The sequence below is a fragment of the Anolis carolinensis genome, chromosome 1 (genome assembly GCF_035594765.1).
Source record: "Anolis carolinensis isolate JA03-04 chromosome 1, rAnoCar3.1.pri, whole genome shotgun sequence".
Lineage (NCBI taxonomy): Eukaryota > Metazoa > Chordata > Lepidosauria > Squamata > Dactyloidae > Anolis > Anolis carolinensis.
The window spans coordinates 232601447-232621844 of NC_085841.1; the positions used below are offsets into that span (position 1 = coordinate 232601447).

Consider the following 20398-nt stretch of genomic DNA (forward strand, 5'->3'; position numbering starts at 1 on the left):
AGTTCAGCAGCTCAGCAGTTTAAACCACTGTGTCACCAGGGGCTTCACAATTTTTTTATCTATCTGTATCCTATAATATTGTAAAGAAGAATGTTGTTGTAAATATTAAGACACCTTGAAGCTTGAAATTATCATATTTATTAAAATAAATCATAATAACATTTGCATTAGACAAGAAAAATAAGACAATGAAGGATAATAATAAAGTAAAACTTGGGAATAACACTAAATATGATCTTAAATTAGAAGAATGAAACCCAAATGACACAGAGGAGGAAGCTACTTGCTTCAAAGACATTTTCTGCCTCCCTGTCCCATGGTAAGACTGCTATTGAAAGCTATGTCATAGCGCAGGTGTAGCTGAAGGGAATGCAAGGGATGATGAAAGAGTCTACCCTTGAGGAGGACTCAGGAAACAGGGAAGGAGCAGGTCCTGGAGGGAGTGAGGGAGTGAGGAGCAGCAGCAGCTATTGCTGAGCTTGGTCTCACAAATGATTTTTTCAGTTCCTTCACCTGAAATATAACCTATACCAGCATTTCTCAACCTGGGGGTCGGGACCCATGAGGAGAGGAGGATCACAAGGTGGGGTTCAGAGGGGTCACCAAAGACCATCAAAAACACACATTTCTGATGGTCTTAGGAACCCAAACCCCTCCAGAATTTTCTGTTGGTCATGGGGCTTCTGTGTGGGAAGTGCAGCCCAATTCTTTCATTGGTGGGGTTCAAGGGGCTCTTTGATTGTAGGTGAACTATATGTAAATCCCAGCAACTACAACTCCCAAATGTCAAGGTCTATTTTTCTCAAACTCCGAGGCAGAGAGTTACACTGCCAAACAGCTCTCACAGTTAAGTTCTTCCTAATGTTCAGGTGGAATTTCCTTTCCTGTAGTTTGAAGCCATTGTTCCACGTCTAGTCTCCAGGGCAGCAGTAAACAAGTTTGCTCCTTCCTCCCTATGACTTACCCTCACATATTTATACATGGCTATCATGTCTCCTCTCAGCCTTCTCTTCTGCAGGCTAAACATGCCCAGCTCTTTAAGCCGCTCCTCATGGGGCTTGTTCTCCAGACCCTTGATCATTTTAATCACCCTCCTCTGGACACTTTCCAGCTTGTCAACATCTCCCTTCAATTGTGATGCCCAGAATTGGACACAGTATTCCAGGTGTGGTCTGACCAAGGCAAAATGGAGGAGTAGCATGACTTCCCTGGATCTAGATACTATACTCCTATTTATGCAGGCCAAAATCCCATTGGCTTTTTTAGCTGCCGCGTCTTATTGTTGGCTCATGTTTAACTTGTTGTCTACGAGGACTCCAAGATCTTTTTCAAGCCAGTGCCCCAGATTCTGTATGTTTGCATTTCATTTTTTTCTGCCTAAAGTTAAAGTGGAGTCAATCTGCCTTGATTCTACAGTGCATTAGATTTGATGGTGCATTAGACTTGAATAAATATGGGCTAAGTTAGATTTCAGACATGTCACCTATGTATCGTATGGTATTGTAAACAAGTCATTGTGTGCACATATTCCTGGATTTCCAGACAATATCTGACACACTCACCTGCCAACATTTGCTGGCTAAGACCTGTTGGTAAACTTAGTCAGTGATCAGTTAATAAATTACATGCTGTGTGTTGGTTTGGAAAACAATCACTATCATTTAAATTGTATGTCAAATAACAGATGATTTTAATTTTTTTTCTCTTCTTTATGTTTCTATTGGCCCCTTATTTTTATTCACTGTCTCCTAATTGCACTCCAGGCTACTCTTCTCCCGCTGGATCATCCCAGAGCCCCCCAGGAAGTACATTGCCAACTTTGGGAGACAGTGGTTTAGATGTTGAACTTTAGAAAAGGGAAGGGAATTTGAAGACAGAAAGCAACTGCTTGTTTGCCTATTCTTCAAAAAGTAACTTTTCAAATATTCTAAAATTCGGTCTTACCTGGCTATAATACTTGGCAGCTCCTCCTTATTGAATTGTTCCATGCACTGATGCTCAGTGGAATGTTCTAAGAATGACTTAAAGACTTTTGCGTATTCCTCTATGGTGAGGCTTCTCATAGCCTGGAATGCAGAGAGCTCTTTGGGAAAGAAAAGCAAAGAAGCAGTTCATATAAACCAGCATGTGTCCATTCTGCCCTCCTTAGGTGCCACACTTTGATAAGGCATTATACTATAATTTGAGATGCGTTCAAGATCCTGGCTTGTGAAGTTCTTAATTCAGACAAAACTGGAATCTATTATTAGTTGGAAATTTCCTCACTTACTAGAACTCATTATGAAAGAAGAATAAATGAGTTTGTGTATATAAATGTACAGAAAAGACCTTTTAAAACTGAAATTCATAATCAATATGATTGCAGAGGATATAGATGCCAATGTTGGCCTATCACCACCTTTTTATATTAAAGTTCTGAACATGCATATTTACATGCTGTACCCTCTTTTGTTTTTGTTTTATCTAACAGAATAAATACTCATATATATATATATATATATATATATATATATATATATATATATATATATTATATATGTCACAAGTGAACTTAGGAATGTGAAGTGTTTGCATTTTAAGAAAACATGAAGAAAATATGCTAATTAAAATCTATCTTTCCATCAGAACTGGAAATGTTGTTTTTGAGAAGAATGAATCTAATTGTTTGCTGTAGACATTGATAACTGAGCAATGGAAGGTACTATAATGTTGCCCTGGGACTTAGGACCTCACCACATGCAGCCTTACCAGAAATATGATTTGCCAGCCTCTGTGGAAAATCAGGGCAACACCAGGGTGGTATCAAGGCAGTCTTGGTATCCCAGCCAGCAATTGATGCTTTCCCACCTCATGTGGGAAAGCATCACCGTGTGGCTGATGCCAGGAGCAGCCTCATGGTTCCTTACAGAACATGGGGGTGCTTTCATGTTGGCGGTGACAGCCTCCTAGCACATTGTCACCCCAGTTCACCAACAGATCCCCACTAGAAGTTGTCCTAAGTCATATGATGGGCAGTGTGTTGCTCCATGTGTGAACCGGGGCAGAAGTGTCCTAGGATGCTTATTTTGCCCAGTGTGATAAGGCTGTTAAACCATCTCCCTATGATTGGTTATGGAAGTCTTCATTATATCATTAGACTAATTCTCGCTAAAAGTAGCATGAATAAATCTCTTTTTTTTCATATGCCAATTCTAAGGTCCCATCTACATTATCCTATAAAATCCAGGTTATCTGTTTTGAACTGGATTATATTAGTCTACTCTACCATATATTCAAGTTCAAATATGGATTTTATTTTATATGACAGATGGTGCCTAAAATACATCCTGATTCAGAGCATTAAGTATGTTCTGATGGATGCACATGTGACAAATTTACTTCTGGACCAGCAGACGGGATTCACAAAGGAAAGCTCTTATCAACTCATCACTTCCATTGCAGTACAGCAACCAGCCTTTATGGAAAAGAATAAATAAAATTGCTACATCAGATTCTAAGCCATTGGCAAACTGCTAACTCTCTCCACTCCTTACAATAGCTAGAGAGTTTACTAGCAGATGAAGACTTATGTGTCTTTTAGATAACAGTCAGTAAATGTATAAATAGCTGGCCTTATGAAAACCATATAGCTTTATTTAGCAACTTACACATATGGAACACCTTTCTTGGAAGTGCAATTCCACTTTAAGCTAACCATGCTGTAAGAGGATAGAGTTGCTCTTAATCCTCCCACTCTGGCATCATTCTAAGTTATGTCCACATCAAAGAATTGTACTCTTGTATTTACATAGTTCCACCAGTAGCCATTTAATTACTGGATATGTTATGCTGATTCACTGGAAAATTAATCAAACTCCCACAATTTTCATCTAGGAGGTGATGATACAGTGCTTAAGGAATAGAGAAATGGCAATACTTGGCAATACTGGCCACAGTTAAGTTGAACTATCCAAATAGCTGGTGTTAATCAATACACATTTACTTTAAAGGTCTGGATGACTGCCAGCCTCTCCTCTCAGCTAGCTCTCCCAAGTATTTAGATGTCAAATCCTAGTTAACACTCTGCATGATTATGACACACCAAAAGCTGTACAAGTCCTGGTGATCCAGCACACTCTCACAGACATTTGTATTTTGCACTTACTATCCCCATGAATCTCCCAAACTATATTTCTCCACAGGCAGCCAGGTAATTATTTGACAACCAAATGAAATGGTTTCTCCTTCCAGTGCCTTGAACCCCAATGCAAGGACTATAGCCACAAAGGCTATCAACTGTTACTATGCATCTTTGCTACACGGTGCTGGCACATGACATCTGTGTCACTGAAAATTGCTTGATGAACAAAACTATAACAAATGCATAGTACAATGAGGTCCAGTGGTGAGGAAAGCTGCACTTCTTGGTCATCTTTATGCTGTGCAACCTACAGAGGGATATAATTGTATAATTACAAGTCATAATTCTGAGGTCTTAGATCAAAAGTCATTGCCCAGTGGCCTCAGGTTATGTACAAAGGATGCTCATGATAATATGGCCTGAATCAGTTTCTATTACTCCTGCATCTGGTGCCACACAACTGTTGGATGTGACTGGCTATTCTAAGTCACAATCATAGCACAGGCCACCCTGAGTAGGAGTTTGAGTTGTGATTCACACATGGAGTTCTGTGACAACTCATTCACAAACTGAAAGTATTCATATGAAGCAGTGATCATTCCAACTGGAGTACTGCTCTGCTGATTTCAGGGAGAAAGAAACATTCACTTTCTCTTAGATATTCATAATGGCACATGTAGGGGAGGAGAATTACTCCTCGATCACAACATGCTCCCAGAGCTAAGATTCTCTGCAATATTGTTCCCAGGGCACTAGAGAGGCCCCAAGAGCTGTGTGAGCTCTAGGCATGCCGGCTGGGGAAATCTTGGCGCCTTATCACACAAGGCAGGTGGATCACAAGTACAGCCAGGATACCTCCTCGATGGATTGTCACTTTGACGTGGTGAGGGGGCTTGCATGTTCCAATGAACCTGTGGGCACAACCACGGGAGTCATGCACTCCCAGGAGTGGCCACAGGGGAGGATCCAGACCAAGAACAATCCGAAGACCCAAAGACCTCAACGGCGGAGCAGGCGGAGGATAACATGGTACATGTTACAGCGGTTGTGAAGGTGGAAGTAGGCTGAAACAGACTGAGAAGCCACTCTTGTTGTGTTAATCACACCACTGCTGGACCTCAATCTGTGAAGACTGTGTGTTGACCAGCTGTGCACTGACCTCCACACATTAAAAAAAATCACGCACAGGCGTCTTCCAAGAAATGGAGGACCATCATCCTCGAACTACGAAGGATCGCCTAAGTAAGTACAGCAGGATAACTCCAATAATTATCAGATGGAATCCTTCATTTTCTGTTGCTCTCCTGGAAGGGGGAACAGTTCAAAGATATTTCTTTTTCAAAAGGAGTGATTAATAGATTATTTCTTTTTGTAAAAGAAACACTTTTCCAGCTCTCCCACCAAGAGAGTGAAAAGAAATGAACTTGGCCAAAGAAACTGTTGTCCTGCTGTAATTGTGATTTGCCCACTTTGTGTGATACGTTCATTACACTATTAGTACCAACTGCACAAGATTCTATGTTATGTCTGGGGAAATGAATGGACCTGTGCTGCTGCCATAGAGTGAGGAATGGGTGAGGACAGAGAAAATAAATAAGAAGGTAGGCTTTCTGTCGAACTAGCCAACAATAGCAAGCAGCCACACTATGGGATAAGTAATGGAGAGCATAACTACATGGAACAAAAAAGGCTGGGCAACTGAATCATATCTTGCTCTTGACTTGGCAACTAGAACTATATAGGATCCAAACTGGTTGCAGTTGCATAGACTCCAGTGCAGTAATGGCCATTTTAATAGAAATTCCTGACCTATTATGTAGCAACAACATCAAAAGTACCTGTATTGTTTGAAGGAGTCAGCAGTATCTCTCGGTCAAACGTTGCATCTTTCACTTTCCTGCAGCAAAAACATACTTTTTCAACAAGGTGAACAATCTCATGACTATCCCTCAGTTGTCAGGGCAACAACCTCAAAATTACCCTCGGGTAAAACAGGTATTGCTGCTGTCCTACCTGCTGTCATGCTCATCATCTTCATTGATGGCTCTAACCAAAGGCAGCCTGGAACCGTTTACAGGGCAAATTCCTTTGGAAAATACACCAACTCTGCGGCAGCCATCTGCAATTTTGCTTTGTTTTGGTTTGAAGACCCTGCCATGAAATAATCAAATATTGCTTTAGTCAAGTTATACCAGTATGTTCTCTTCGCTATTTAAAGAATGATGTTTAACTATGCTCTTGAATGCAATTCCTCCCTCACAATATGAATAGTAGTGAATGAAAGAGATGACAGATACCTGAAAAGAATAAGATTGCTTATATTGTTGTTGGTATATTATTAATAGTGCTATAATCATTTATTTATTTAATACCATCAGTGGACTGATGGAACCAATCAAGTCCAAAATCAACACCATACCTATTAAATGTTAGTGCTATATTATTTTTTGTGAACTTGTTTATTAAGTTATTTCACACTTTGAAAACTTCCACTTTCCATTATCATCAATATTATTGGATGCATTTTTTTAAAGTATTAGTTTGTGTGAATGAAACGTATACTTGGTAAAGGACAAGTGCAAGAACCAAACAGTTCTAGAATCTATTAGATAAAAGGAGAAGTTTTTTTCTCTTCTACGAATGGGATGCACCAGCCACTCGAAGGCATCAAAAAGAAATATGTCTTCCTCCTTATACTGCTGGATTGCATCTCCCAGCAGTGCTAGCCAACAGTATCAAGTGAAGAAGGATGTATCGTCATCATATATTTATGTCCCACTTTCTATCTGTCAAAGGAGAGTCAAAGCAGCTAACACTAAAAACTATAACACTGTGTGAATTAAAACCTAACAAATATAAACATTAAAATATCTGGGGGACTATATGTTTTCCAGGTTTGTCCTGAAGCATCCTGCTTTTCAGAGATGATTGCAGTATTCTAGCTGAGCCAAAATAAAATTGGAAACTTCAGGTGAACAGCAAGATCAGCCACCAGCACTTAGAGGAATAGTAATTGCAAGATGCTGATTGTAGTTATATTATGATTATCTTCCTAATCCCAGTGAACGAGGGTCTGATGTTCTCACCTTAGATTGCACGAAAACATTCAGAAGAGAGAAAATTCAGACCCCGCCCACTGAGAGGAAAAGATGACAAGTTTGACTTGGAAACTCTTTATGTTTGTGGGCCAGCTATTCAACAGATTATTTCTACTGAATTAATTTGACCCAGAAATCATAGATGCATTAAATGAGGCATCAATATGCATGTGTGTACACAGACAGGCACACACAGATCAGTCAAGCACACCACCTAACAAGAACTTTCAGAAGAAATTGGAATTTATTTCAGGCGGAAAACATATTGCAAGGGAAGAAAAAGTTTCGTAATGAAAATGCAGAAGGTGACATTCATTTTTCTTGTTTAGGGTGAATATTTGAGATTATGTGCCCCTGATATCCACTGAGATTTGGCTCCAGGAGCCTCTGTGATTACCAGAAATCTATGACGCACAAGTCCTATTCTATTCAATGGTGTCATAAAATCAAGGATTGCTATTTGTATTTTGGGGAAATATTTTCAAGCCATGGATGGATGCAGAATCCCTGGATATGGACAGCCAGCTGTACTGGCTATCCCTATAGCACTAATACTGGTGTTAGACTCAGTCAGACCATTAATGCTATCTGTCCTAACACATCATGGCTCTTCAAGTATCCAAGTAAGAAGAGCCCTTCCCAAATATCCAAAAACCAACCAGCTGCGGAACTGAACCTCTGACCTCCTCCTGCTTGCTCCTGCCAATATATACTATGGTCCTGGAGGCATTAGCCTTCAGGGTTAGTCTGAGTTTTGAAGAAACGTTTTAAAATGTTGAAACTATTTAAGGGACATAGTCCAGATATAAGATCATTCCTTTAAAGATGGAATTAAAATTCAGAGTGGTTCCATCACATCACTGACCTTAGAGCCACTAATTTTCACTCCTTCTGTACCAGGAGTTGTTTTGGAACCTTGTGTAACATGTATGGAATTCTAGTGCACCAGAGTAGGTGAGGCTGAACTAAGCTTTCTACTATGCTTGATATTTTCCCATGCAAAATCTTCCAACATCGATTTAAATTTTAGTCTGCAGCTTCTAGTGAAGAAATGAGCATGTAAGGAATACAGCAGAGTCTCACTTATCCAACATAAATGGGCCAGCAGAATGTTGGATAAGCAAAAATGTTGGATAATAAGAAGGGATTAAGGAAAAGCCTATTAAGCATCAAATTACATTATGATTTTACAAATTAAGCACCAAAACATCATATATTACAACAAATCGACAGAAAAGGCAGTTCAATACACGATAACGTTATGTAGTAATTACTGTATTTATGAATTTAGTACCAAAACATTGCAATGTATTGAAAACATTGACTACTGACAACAATGCCTACTAACAAATTGACTACAAATAAAGATGAATTGCATAAAATGAACTTGCAGTAACAACATTGTCAGAAGTTAAATCCGTAAAAAGTTCAGCCCTTGCTGCTTAGAGATGCAGCTGTGGATCCGGGCAGGATGCAGACTCCGTTGGATAATCCAGAACGTTGGATAAGCAAAGGTTGGATAAGCAAGACTCTACTGTACTTGCAAATTGTCTCATTCTCGGTGAGAAATGGAGTTTCAGTAATCCTGGATGAAAATATGGTCAATGTGAGATTGTTTTTCCATTTCAGTTCTTTTTGCCAAAGGAGCTAGAAACCTATTACACAAAATTTAGTGGTTGGGTGTACAAAAAAAAGTTTTGCACAGAAAACCGTCCTTTAAAAAGTTTAATATTGCAGTCTAGAATTACACATTCAGAACTGCTCTTGGTTCAGTAAGGTTATATAAGACTGCATAAGTGCTGCCTGAGTCTACCTTAAGAGCCAGCACCACAATTGGGTGAAGGAGGTCTATACATCTTCCACTCAGTGTGTGGGATCATGTTTCTATCCTCTCACACTAAAAATTAGGCTGCAAGAATCAGAAGCACGAGCCCTATTCCAAGTCTTGCTCACTGATGGGAGGAGAGTAGAGGAATCATCTTTTTTTCTCCATGATCAGATGTTGAATCAATCTACTTCACCTAATCTGACTGCTAAAGGGACATGCAATTATTGGGCCAATGACATTACTTAGTCTGCATCCATATGGGTTGAGAATAATCCAAGCAAAGTCTAGAGTGGTCTGATCTGAATACACCAGGAGAAGTCCAAAAAAGCTATTTTGCCATCTATTTGAATGGATGGGCAATGAAGAATTGATATCTATGCCCGTTCTTCCTGCAGGCTGCACTGTTTCACCAGTTAGAACTTGTTGATGCGGTGACTTCTGATGAGGCCAAAACAGGGCATTTAACCTCACCAGAAGCAATGTTAACAGCAAGGATCTGACGAGGAACTGCTTCTGTCATGTGAAATAGCAATAGTTTTAATGTGAGTCTTTTTTATGTGTAGACACTGAATAGTCCCAGATCCAACACAATCCATCTGCCAATAAAAAACAATGAAAGATAATTTCAGAGTCCATGAAAACTCCAGAGTAATCTGTAATTCTGGTGATGGAATAAATGCTCAAAGAAGAGATTTTGCTGTGGGACTCACTATATGTTGTCTGGACTGCTCACAGTCGGTTCGAGGTAAGCAAGTATTTTTCCATATATACACAAGGGCTTAATTACACCTTAGTTTTCATGGACTCTGAAAATATGTTATTAAATAGAATTCATCACCACCATCATTTGCTAAGCACAGCAACATTACAACATAGAAGTATCTTGATTTTTCTATCCCTTCAGCCAGCATGAAATTAGTAGGGCTATAGTAATACCCAAGATACTAATATTCTGATTCAGATATCATTAATTTTTCTATTTCTCACCTTTTCACCTTTGCTTTGGGCTCCATGTTTCTGGTAGTCCTTGTCCAATGTCTCTGACCTCTTTATGTCCTTGTTCTTCTTTATATAGACTTGCTAGACTCCAGGCAATGAAGTACAGGATACGAGCACAGCCTTCAGTATCTAGTAATTTTCAATGCATCGTTCATACATTTTAAATTGATATGTCTTTTGGCTCAGCAGTGCTAAAGGTTACAGACAGATTTGACTCTAAGTTGATATTTCCATCTGTTATGGTCACTGTATCTCAGTCTCCTGGCACACTATGAGGAACTTTATATGACCTTTGGAATCTCCAAGTGTCCTTCCACACACCTGTTATCACACTTCAAGCGATATGATCTTGAAGACCATAGATAAAATATGCAGTCATAATTCTATATCCTTGCATGGAGTCGGAAATATACGGGGAAATGCAGCTTCTCTGTTATGTATTGCAGCTGTAGACATGAAATGTACACTGAGCAATATTACTGTATGCTGAATATTAATCATGAGTTTACTTAGGGCCAATGTCTTGATGTTTTGCACACACGTCAAAACAGCCAGGGTATATAAAGGAAACAATCCCATGGACATTCTTCTATCCCTGACAGTAAAAATACATATATGAGGGTTGAATAAAAAGAAATGCCTCCACTTTCGTTACTTGGGTTTGGGTGGGAATATTTTAATAAATCAAATGCAGAAATAATCCTTAGGATGTGCTCTTTAACTAACACTATTCACTTTTCCACATAATCACCAGACAATTGGATACATTTCTGCCAATGATGAACAAGTTTTCTGAAGCTGTCACAGAAGAAGTCGACAACCAGCGTCTCACAGTACCCATTGTGCACAGATCTTTCGATAGCCAAGCAAAGCAATAATGTGACCCACACATTCTTGTGAAATGCCAATTATGCTTGAAATTTATCTTTGAGTGATACGACAATCGTCCTGAATCAATCTGTCAACCTTTTGCTTGTGAAGCTCAGTGGTTGCTATCACAGGATGTCCAACTCTTTGTTTGTTACACAATTCAGATGTTCCCACCTCAATATCTTTAAACTTACTTGCCCAACGACGTACAATACTCACATCAACACAATCACCATAAACAGCTTGCATTTTCTGATGAATCTCCTTTGGGATGACGCCTTCTGCTGTCAAGAATTCAATGACTGCACATTGCTTGAGTCGCATTGACCAACTGTATGCGCAGGGTTCCATACTTCGCACTTTAAGAACACAACAGTTCAATACTAAGGCTTCCCACCAAATGGAACTGTAGAGGGGAGTCTACTGAACAAGCCAGTACCTGCCGCATACCAGTACTGCCATCTGTTGAGGAGTTACGAAGGTGGAGGCATTACTTTTCATTCAACCCTCGTATAAGATTAAATAGCTAAGAAATTGCTTCCCTTTCATGACATCCAAAAAGTGTTGCTTGAGCCAGCCACCTGAATTCTATGCCAATCCCGAGCATATAATAGTTTTCTGCTTATTATGGACGGTGGTGTCAATGTGTTTCTAATCCATTCAGTATAGTTTGAGGGGCTGCTCCAGAGACTAAAACGAAGAGCAAATGGATTCAAACTACAGGAAAAGATTCCACATCATAAGGAAGAATTTTCTGATGGTAAGAGCTGTTAGACAACGGAATGTGTTGCCTCAGGGAGAGGGTGGGGTGTTGGAATCTCCTTTTCTGGAAGTTTTTAAACAGAGACTAGGAAGCCATTTATTTCTGGATGGCAGGGGTTTCACTGAATTGCCCTTGTGGTCTCTTCTGATTCTATGATTCTATGAGTTTAGGATACACAGTTTGGGTTTCATGTACACTAGAAATGTTAAGAAATACTGGCCACGGACTCTGTACTAACTTTCATCTCAAGGCAAGGGGTCATTCTTTTCCAGACAGTTGGATAATAGCAATTCACATTTTCTATCCTGCCTAATAAGGTCTGTTGATATGTTCTCAAGGAGCTGATACAAACATATGTATGAGAATATCTATATATATAAAATGATAAAGTTGTTTGCGCAGTGACTATAACAACAAAACTAAACATCCCAGAAATACGAAATTTGGCAACACAATGCAAAAGGCTTGCCTCCAGGTTACAACAACACAACCACACCACAAAACCACAATCCAGACCCACAACACTCACAACAACGCATCATGCGATAACAACACAACTAAACGCCCCAGAAATACAAAACTTGGCAACACAATGCAAAAGCCTTTCCTCCCAGTTGTAACAACACAACCACACCACAAAACCACACAGGACCCACAAAACTCACAACAACGCATCATGACTATAACAACACAACTAAACGCCCCAGAAATACGAAACTTGACAACACAATGCAAAAGCCTTCCCTCCAGGTTGTAACAACACAACCACACCACAAAACCACAATCCGGACCCATAAAACTCACAACAACGCATCGTGACTATAACAACACAACTAAATGCCCCAGAAATATGAAACTTGGCACACAACTAAACACCCCAGAAATATAAAACTTGACAACACAACGCAAAAGCCTTGCCTCCCGGTTGTAACAACACAACCACACCACAAAACCACAATCCGGACCCACAAAACTCACAACAATGCATCGTGACTATAACAACACAACTAAACGCCCCAGAAATACAAAACTTGGCACACAACTAAACGCCCCAGAAATACAAAACTTGGCAAAACAATGCAAAAGCCTTGCCTCCGATTTGTAACAACACAACCACACCACAAAACCACAATCCAGACCCACAAAACTCACAACAATGCATCATTACTATAACAACACAACTAAACGTCCCAGAAATACGAAACTTGGCACACAACTAAACGCCCCAGAAATACAATACTTGGCAAAACAATGCAAAAGCCTTGCCTCCCATTTGTAACAACACAACCACACCACAAAACCACAATCCGGACCCACAAAACTCACAACAATGCATCATGACTATAACAACACAACTAAATGCCCCAGAAATACAAAACTTGGCAAAACAATGCAAAAGCCTTTCCTCCCAGTTGTAACAACACAACCACACCACAAAACCACACTGGACCCGCAAAACTCACAACAACGCATCATGACTATAACAACACAACTAAACGCCCCAGAAATACGAAACTTGGCAACACAACACAAAAGCATTCCCTCCCAATTGTAACAACACAACCACACCACAAAACCACAATCCGGACCCACAAAACTCACAACAGTGCATCGTGACTATAACAACACAACTAAACGCCCCAGAAATACAAAACTTGGCAACACAACACAAAAGCCTTGCCTCTCAGTTGTAACAACACAACCACACCACAAAACCACAATCTGGACCCACAAAACTCACAACAACGCATTGTGACTATAACAAATACAAAATTTGACAACACAACTCATCCACCTCCCCAATCCCTACATTCACACTTGGCCTCCAAAAAAACAATTACAATAACAATGACAACAACAACAACAATAAGAATCTACACCATCACAGGCAAGAAGCAGCCAGGCACTGAGGCTGAGAGGCCAGTCAGTGCTACACTGGGCCTCCAAAAAACAATGCAGTAGCATCTAACTTATCCAACCTTCATGACCACTACAACAACAATAATAATAAACACCTACACAGGCAAAACAAAAAAAAGACTATTGTACCACAATAAAAATATAAACCGCACTCAACAGAATCAGACATTACAACTAACAACAAACAAAAGACAACAGGGATCTCAAGCAGTTATCAATCAACACAAAAATTGAAGAAGGTAACAGACTTCAAATACTACTACTAATGTGAGTATAAAGAAGGTGGAGCTCACAGCATAAATACAACCTAATGTAGACTGACCAACACCACCAGACTAAGCCACAGCAACGCGTGGCTGGGCACAGCTAGTATACTTAAAAAAAGAAAACTACAGCAATGTAGGAAGTTGAGAAGCAGCTCCTCTGTTCCAAACTCCTCTACAATGTAGGGCAGTGGTTCTCAACCTGGGGTCCCCAGATGTATTGGCCTTCAACTCCCAGCAATCCTAGCAGCTGGTAAACTGGCTGGGATTTCTGGAAGTTGTAAGCCAAAAACAACTGGGGATCCCAGGTTCAGAACCACTGATGTAGGATTTAAAAATTATGCTTGCTATCATGGCAGCAGGTTTTCAGAAACAGTTTTTTCAGCAGTGTAGATACTGATGTACATATGTGTTATTGATTTAGGGCACACCCAATACCCACTCACTTATCCATAATTCTTATTGATCTTATTTAGAATTATTCTGAGTAGAGTTTAATAGAAATGTGCTGGTAGTCTGATTATTTTTTTATCTTTATTCAATGTTGGTGTGTTCTATTCAATGTTGGTGTGTTTTGATTATATTTTTTAAATGACAGAAACTACAGCTTTTAAAGAAACGAGCGTAGTATTGAGATCTACAAGTACTCATACTTTTTCAACTCTGTGATATTGCCTGAATGCACATATGCTAAATGCACACACCACACAATGAAGAAACATACATTTCCCAGCATTGATAAGCTAAGAGTGTTAAATAGTTGTCTCCATATGCAATTTCACATTGTTTTGTCAAGCACATTCTCCACCCTTAGGGCTGGCCTAAAATTGATTTGAGAAGTCACCCTCAATTGATTGTTCATTATTAGAATAGAAATGGCAAATGATCCCATCTAAAATCAGATCCATTAATATTCATCACGTACAATAAGAAAGCCAAAACATGGCCTAAAATTTCAAGAGTCCCCTAGCCAACATAACTGCTGCATAGAAAAATACCGTATTTACTTGAGTATCTGAGTCCACATTGCCATATATCCCAGTTCAAAGCAGATATTGTGGGATTTTATTCAGCTGTGTGGAAGGGGCCTAAGCCCTTATTCATGATACCTTCAAAATTTGGCAGCGGCGGGGGGGGGGGGGGGTATGTTTGAAGGCCTTGTGAATGAGGCCAGTTGGGAAGCCATATCCCTTCATCAGGATGAGGCTGGCAAGCTCACCAGCCTCGGCTTGACAAAGGAGTGCAGACAGGTTTATGTATGCGATTCTAATGTGCCACCGAATCTAATGCACACCTCACTTTTGGCTTTGTAATTTTACCAAAGTCTTGAGCGTTAGATTCGAGTAAATATGGTACTGCCTTCTGTCTGTTGTAAATAGCCAGTCATTCTGATTTATGAATGACCCTGGGTTTCAATATTATGACCTAACAAGGAAAACTTCCTATCCACTTTCTCTCCAGCATGCAAAATTGTCTGCCATGTACCATCTTTACTCCCCTCACTTTTATAAATGGCCTCAAAACATTGTAATCGTTTCTTTCATGAAGATCCTCTCTAATTAGTTTGATTACAGTTTACTGGCTCCTCCTAATCCAGTCAAATATGAAATATCATTTTTAAGATGCAGCAACCAGAATCATATATGCTATTCCATACATGATTCACATGGTACTGTGGTACCAAATTTTCTTTACATCCTTTCCTAATATTTACTAGCATGTAATTTTTACAGCTGCTGAATCTCATGTCGGAAGCTTTGGCAAATCACTCATACTTCCCAAAACTTTTAAGATTATGAGGGTTGACTAATAAATCTATTTGTAACACACTATTAAAAAAAGATTTCCTGTGAGTGGGAGACACAAAAGCTCAATCCACAAGGTACAGAACAGATATGTGAAGCCACCTCTTTTCCAATCAGTGAAAAGTTTCCACAAAAATGGATGTACCCATCATTTTCTTTCATTGAGGTTTTTCTTTTTCCTTTAATATTTTATATTTCCTAAGAACAAGGTCTGCTGTTCCCTCTGCTGGTCAAATGTGCAGCAACAATCAGTACAATTCTGAAGATGAAAGATAATACGGTAGTATCACACTCCTAAGCAACACAGTAAGATTTTAACCTTAAGTTTGTATGGGAGGGTGTCTCGGATTTGACTGGAAGGGGTGCATAGTCAATCAACCATAGGGCAATCTATGGTAAAAAAAACTGCTGAAGGCAAAGCCTTATTGGGCTTGAATGAGGAGGATTCATTTCACTTGCTCATTCCCTTGCCCCCCTGTTGATTATTTTTGTGTCCTTTGCTGGTTTCCCATTGTTTTCATTTTCTCTTGCCACTCACCCAATATAAGAAGAAGAAAAGTCACTCTGCCAGTTCAGAGTCTGGGAAGATACTTCAAGGCAACAGAATGATGCCAGAGAGCCATCCACAGCTGAGCAGAAGTTTGGGATAAAGATGAGTCTTAGAGCATCTCAATAAATCTGAAAGGGAACATGCTGGGAAAAATTGAAGTTATGTTAACTAGGCTTTGTACAACTGAGTAAGAAAGAGAATGAAACTCATTGTCCCCATACTCCTGCTTCAAGCCTCTGAATTCAGTAAAGCTTTGTGGATGAAAGAGGTTTTCCATTCCTGCTATGGAATGGAAAACCAAATCTTAAAATGAACATGTGGTTCAGAGGTGTCTTGTTGTTTAGTTCTAAATCTCCCTTGCCATTGCATGCTCCATTTGGTAGAACTCATGTTTCTATAGAAAGCAAAGCAGATTTTTTACATCAGAAGTCTGTCTGTTGATTTTATTACCAAGATGGATAAAATAACATCATACTTTGATAAAAAAAAATTAACACAACATTATCCTAATTAAACTGGAACTTGGGAGAAGTCAAATGCAAGGTGTGGCAACATATTAAAACAGTAAAGGAACTAAGGGGCAAATATCCCTTAATCCAATGGTCTGTCCTGTTGAATGGATCTTATAACAATTTACAGAATCCCCAGCTGGCATAGTCAGTGACTAAACAGATTGTAGGATATTACGTTTTTTAAAAAGGAACTTTTGGAAGACCTAGATCCATAACTATAGATGAAATTCTATCTCAGTTGTGCATGTGCTGTTTAATTCAAAACATCACCCTTTGGTAATTAAAAACTGTAAGTACTAACAGGCAAGCCAAAAAGAGTGATATAATGAGGTCCTACTGAGACCTCTGTTCAAAATAACCTGTCCTTAGGAGCTTTATATCAGCAGAAGGCAGTAAAATGTATCAGCAGCTTTTCTGAATGGAAGGTGGTAAGGAAGGAACCAAGCTGTCATTCCTCTGATATGAGGACAGCCGTCACTGAGAGGAGCCAACCTGGGAGAAGGTTTCAACTGGGAAGACCTGACCGAGGGCATGTAAGGACAGTTGGCAGGGTGGAAGTGGTGGAATATTTCCTGTGCTCTCTGGAGTGCAAGTGCACCAGTGACCCTGTGTGATAAGGACAACCCTTGAAAGTATAAAGATGAGTTGCGAATGTTCAGAAAGCAGATACATTTGATCACTGTCAGGCCAAGCTTTTCTTAAAAGTAGGTTTTAGATGGTGCTCATGTGCAATCCTATCCACAATTAATCAGAAGCAAACCCAGTGTCTTCAAACATTCATGTTTACTTTCAGGAAAGTCTGTTGAGGTTGTCACTCTTGCTTAATTAAGATACATTGTAACAACAACAACAACAACAACAACAACAACAACAACAACAAATTAGTTACCCGCCTACTCCTGTGGCTCGAGGCAAGATACAACATTTTAAAAACAAGAGATAAAACACTATTAAAAGACATACAACAAGATATAAGGTAAAGGTAAAGGTTTTCCCCTGACATTAAGTCTAGTCATGTCCAACTCTGTGGGTTGGTGCTCATCTTCATTTCTAAGCCAAAGAGCCGGCTTTGTCCGTGGACACCTCCAAGGTCATGTGGCTGGCATGATTGCATGGAGAGCCATTACCTTCCTACCAGAGCGATACCTATTTATCTACTCACAGTGGCATTTTTTCAAACTGCTAGGTTGGCAGAAGCGGGGGCTAACAGCGGGAGCTCACCCCACTCCTGGATTCAAACCAGAGACCTTTTGGTCAGCAAATACAGCAGCTCAGTGGTTTAATCCACTGTGCCACCGGGGGTTCCATAAGATATACAGAGTTAAAATAAAAGTTAAAATCCAGTGATGAAATGCTGATTAAAATTCACAACTTAAAATTGACCGAGTAGGCTGTTAGGGTAGGTAATCTGTATTAAATATATACACAACACTGCCCAACACACAGTGTTGTGCCCAAATGTTAAATCTGTTTCTGTGTATATCTGACCTGCTGATTTAAAAAAGTAACACCAGTTTTCTCCTAGCAGCTCTAGTTTTTGACATACATAATACATGCCATATACCAGTCTTCATCTGCTCACCCATAGAAAATCTTGAGAACCATATATAGCTGGTGCTGTCTATCCAATGCAATTTTCTGAATCAGTGCCCCAAATAACTCCAGGAACAGGCCTAAAAGCCAAGACACCAATAATTTTTAATTGTGCAATGTGATAGAAGATCAGATTGTAAAACAGCAATCCTGATCTATCCTTTCTCAGAAGGACACACTTTGAATTCAGTGAAACTTACTTCTAATAAGATATTTATAGGATTGCATCTTTCATCTTTCAAAACATGCCATTCCTGAAAGCCATTGCTTCTATTAAAACATATTAATGTTTTGAAATTAAATTTAAAGATATAATGGAGAATATGAAAGCAGAAAAAAATCTGAAGAATAACAAAACTCACCATTCATGCCAGATTTATGCAAAACTATGGAATAGAAAATGTGAATATAAAAAGACCACTTAAAGGAAATCTGAGTCTGGCCTGTTTTGACTTCAGATTATAGGGGCTCTTGTATTCAAGTAAAAGAGAAACAGAGGGCACTAGCAACTTTTCAGATTTAAAATAATTCAAAAGATACAGCTGAGCCTTTGCCTTTCAATCCATGTTATCTGAATGGATCTTAAAGAAAATGTAGAGGAGCACTCCATCAAGATAATTTTCCAGCTGCAAGTCAGAGTTTGTAAAGCTCAAACATGAAAACGAGGCTGTAGACAACTCATGCCTACAATGACATATTGACTCATGCGGTACTGAGATCTTACAAAGCAGTATCCATTTTTTCCTAATGCAGGATAAAAATAAATACCCATCAACATTTTCTTAAATTGGACTCTACTATAACCAGCAGGAGAAACAAGAGGACATTTGTGGGTACAGGACATTTGATAAGCAGCTTACCTCCTTTATTTTGAGTTCTTGCATTCCATTTTCCATCAGGTGGAAGTCTAAGTGGTCCACTTGGTCTGGTCAGGTAAAAGAAAATGGCAGACAATGAGACAAAATCTCGCTGTTTTACCTGAGCGATGTCCAGTTCCTATCATCCAGGTGCTATGAGTTTTGGAGAGGTATAAGTGAGGTCCGAAATGCCACTTTCTGTGCAAATGGAGAGCACAAGCAAATCTGTTTGGCCTCCTGTGGGAGGTGAACTGTCTCTTTAATGAGCTCAGTTATTGAATCACTTGTTGCATTCCCTCCCTGCCTACAAAGAGAGCAATGATGCATGAGTCATATTCATGACAGTTTTATCCTGTTTATAACAACAGCTGACTGTTTATTGGACTCAGGCACAAAGCTGCTTCTACCAAAGTTGCTGTTTTCATGTCATCAAGTCCATTGTGATGGATTTGCTACTTACATTAGCACACAAAGCGTCTTATCTTTGGTTCCTTTGAGGAAACATTTGTTCTAACATAGGAATAGGATCAAGTGCATGAAACATGGGCTGGATCTACACTGTCATATAATGCAGCTTGGAATTGCATTATATGGGCAATGCAGACCCATATAATGCAGTTCAATGCAGTTAAACTACAATGACTATCTAACGCAGTCCCGAAATCAATTATATAACAGTGTAGATCCAGCCATGGATAAATGAAAAGCATCTTAGCTCCAAGAAAAGTTGAAATCATTGCCAGACATTGTTATCAAATGGTCCAAAAGTGCAATTTGGCTTCATTTTATTAGAGACCATCCAGTCTGCAGAATTATAGCAGGTCTACATCACTTTATCAACCATAGCTATATCTTTTCTTGAGAAGGTAGCAACATATTACTCAAGTAGGAACAAGCAAGGCAAGGCTTAGAGCAGCGGCTCTCAACCTGTGGTCCCCAGATGTTTTTGGCCTTCAACTCCCAGAAATCCTAATAACTAGTAAACTGGCTGGGTTTCTGGGAGTTGTAGGCCAAAAACATATGGGGACCCCAGGTTGAGAACCACTGCTCTATAGTTATAATGACTGTCTTAAGGTAAAACTTCTCACACAATGAGTTCTCTTCTACCTATATTGTCTCTGGAAAGTAAATGGTCCTCTTTGTGTTTATTTCTGAATTTCTCCAGATTACTTTGCCAAAGTCACTGGGAGCTAAGGACCAAACTGAGCAGCACATTTACA

At 39.5% G+C, this 20398-nt stretch overlaps 1 protein-coding gene across 4 annotated transcripts in view; it reads right to left on the bottom strand.

The window, feature by feature from the left end:
• The window catches only part of LOC100553037 (carnosine N-methyltransferase 2), a 32507-nt gene extending 12646 nt beyond the window's left edge, over positions 1-19861 (bottom strand). Inside the window, exons 1-6 of one of the 4 annotated variants that reach the window (XM_062966803.1) lie at positions 19182-19861; positions 16205-16359; positions 10034-10174; positions 6134-6271; positions 5959-6017; positions 1945-2083 (exon numbers count right to left, since the gene is read on the bottom strand). In XM_062966803.1, coding sequence (XP_062822873.1) covers positions 1945-2083; positions 5959-6017; positions 6134-6271; positions 10034-10059 — 362 coding nt within the window. In that variant the 5' untranslated portion in view covers positions 10060-10174; positions 16205-16359; positions 19182-19861. Of the gene's footprint in view, positions 1-1944; positions 2084-5958; positions 6018-6133; positions 6272-10033; positions 10442-16204; positions 16360-19181 lie in introns of those variants that run through there. The other 3 variants (XM_016994927.2, XM_008112757.3, XM_008112753.3) reach the window with 3 other exon arrangements.
• Between the last annotated feature and the right edge of the window lie 537 nt (positions 19862-20398).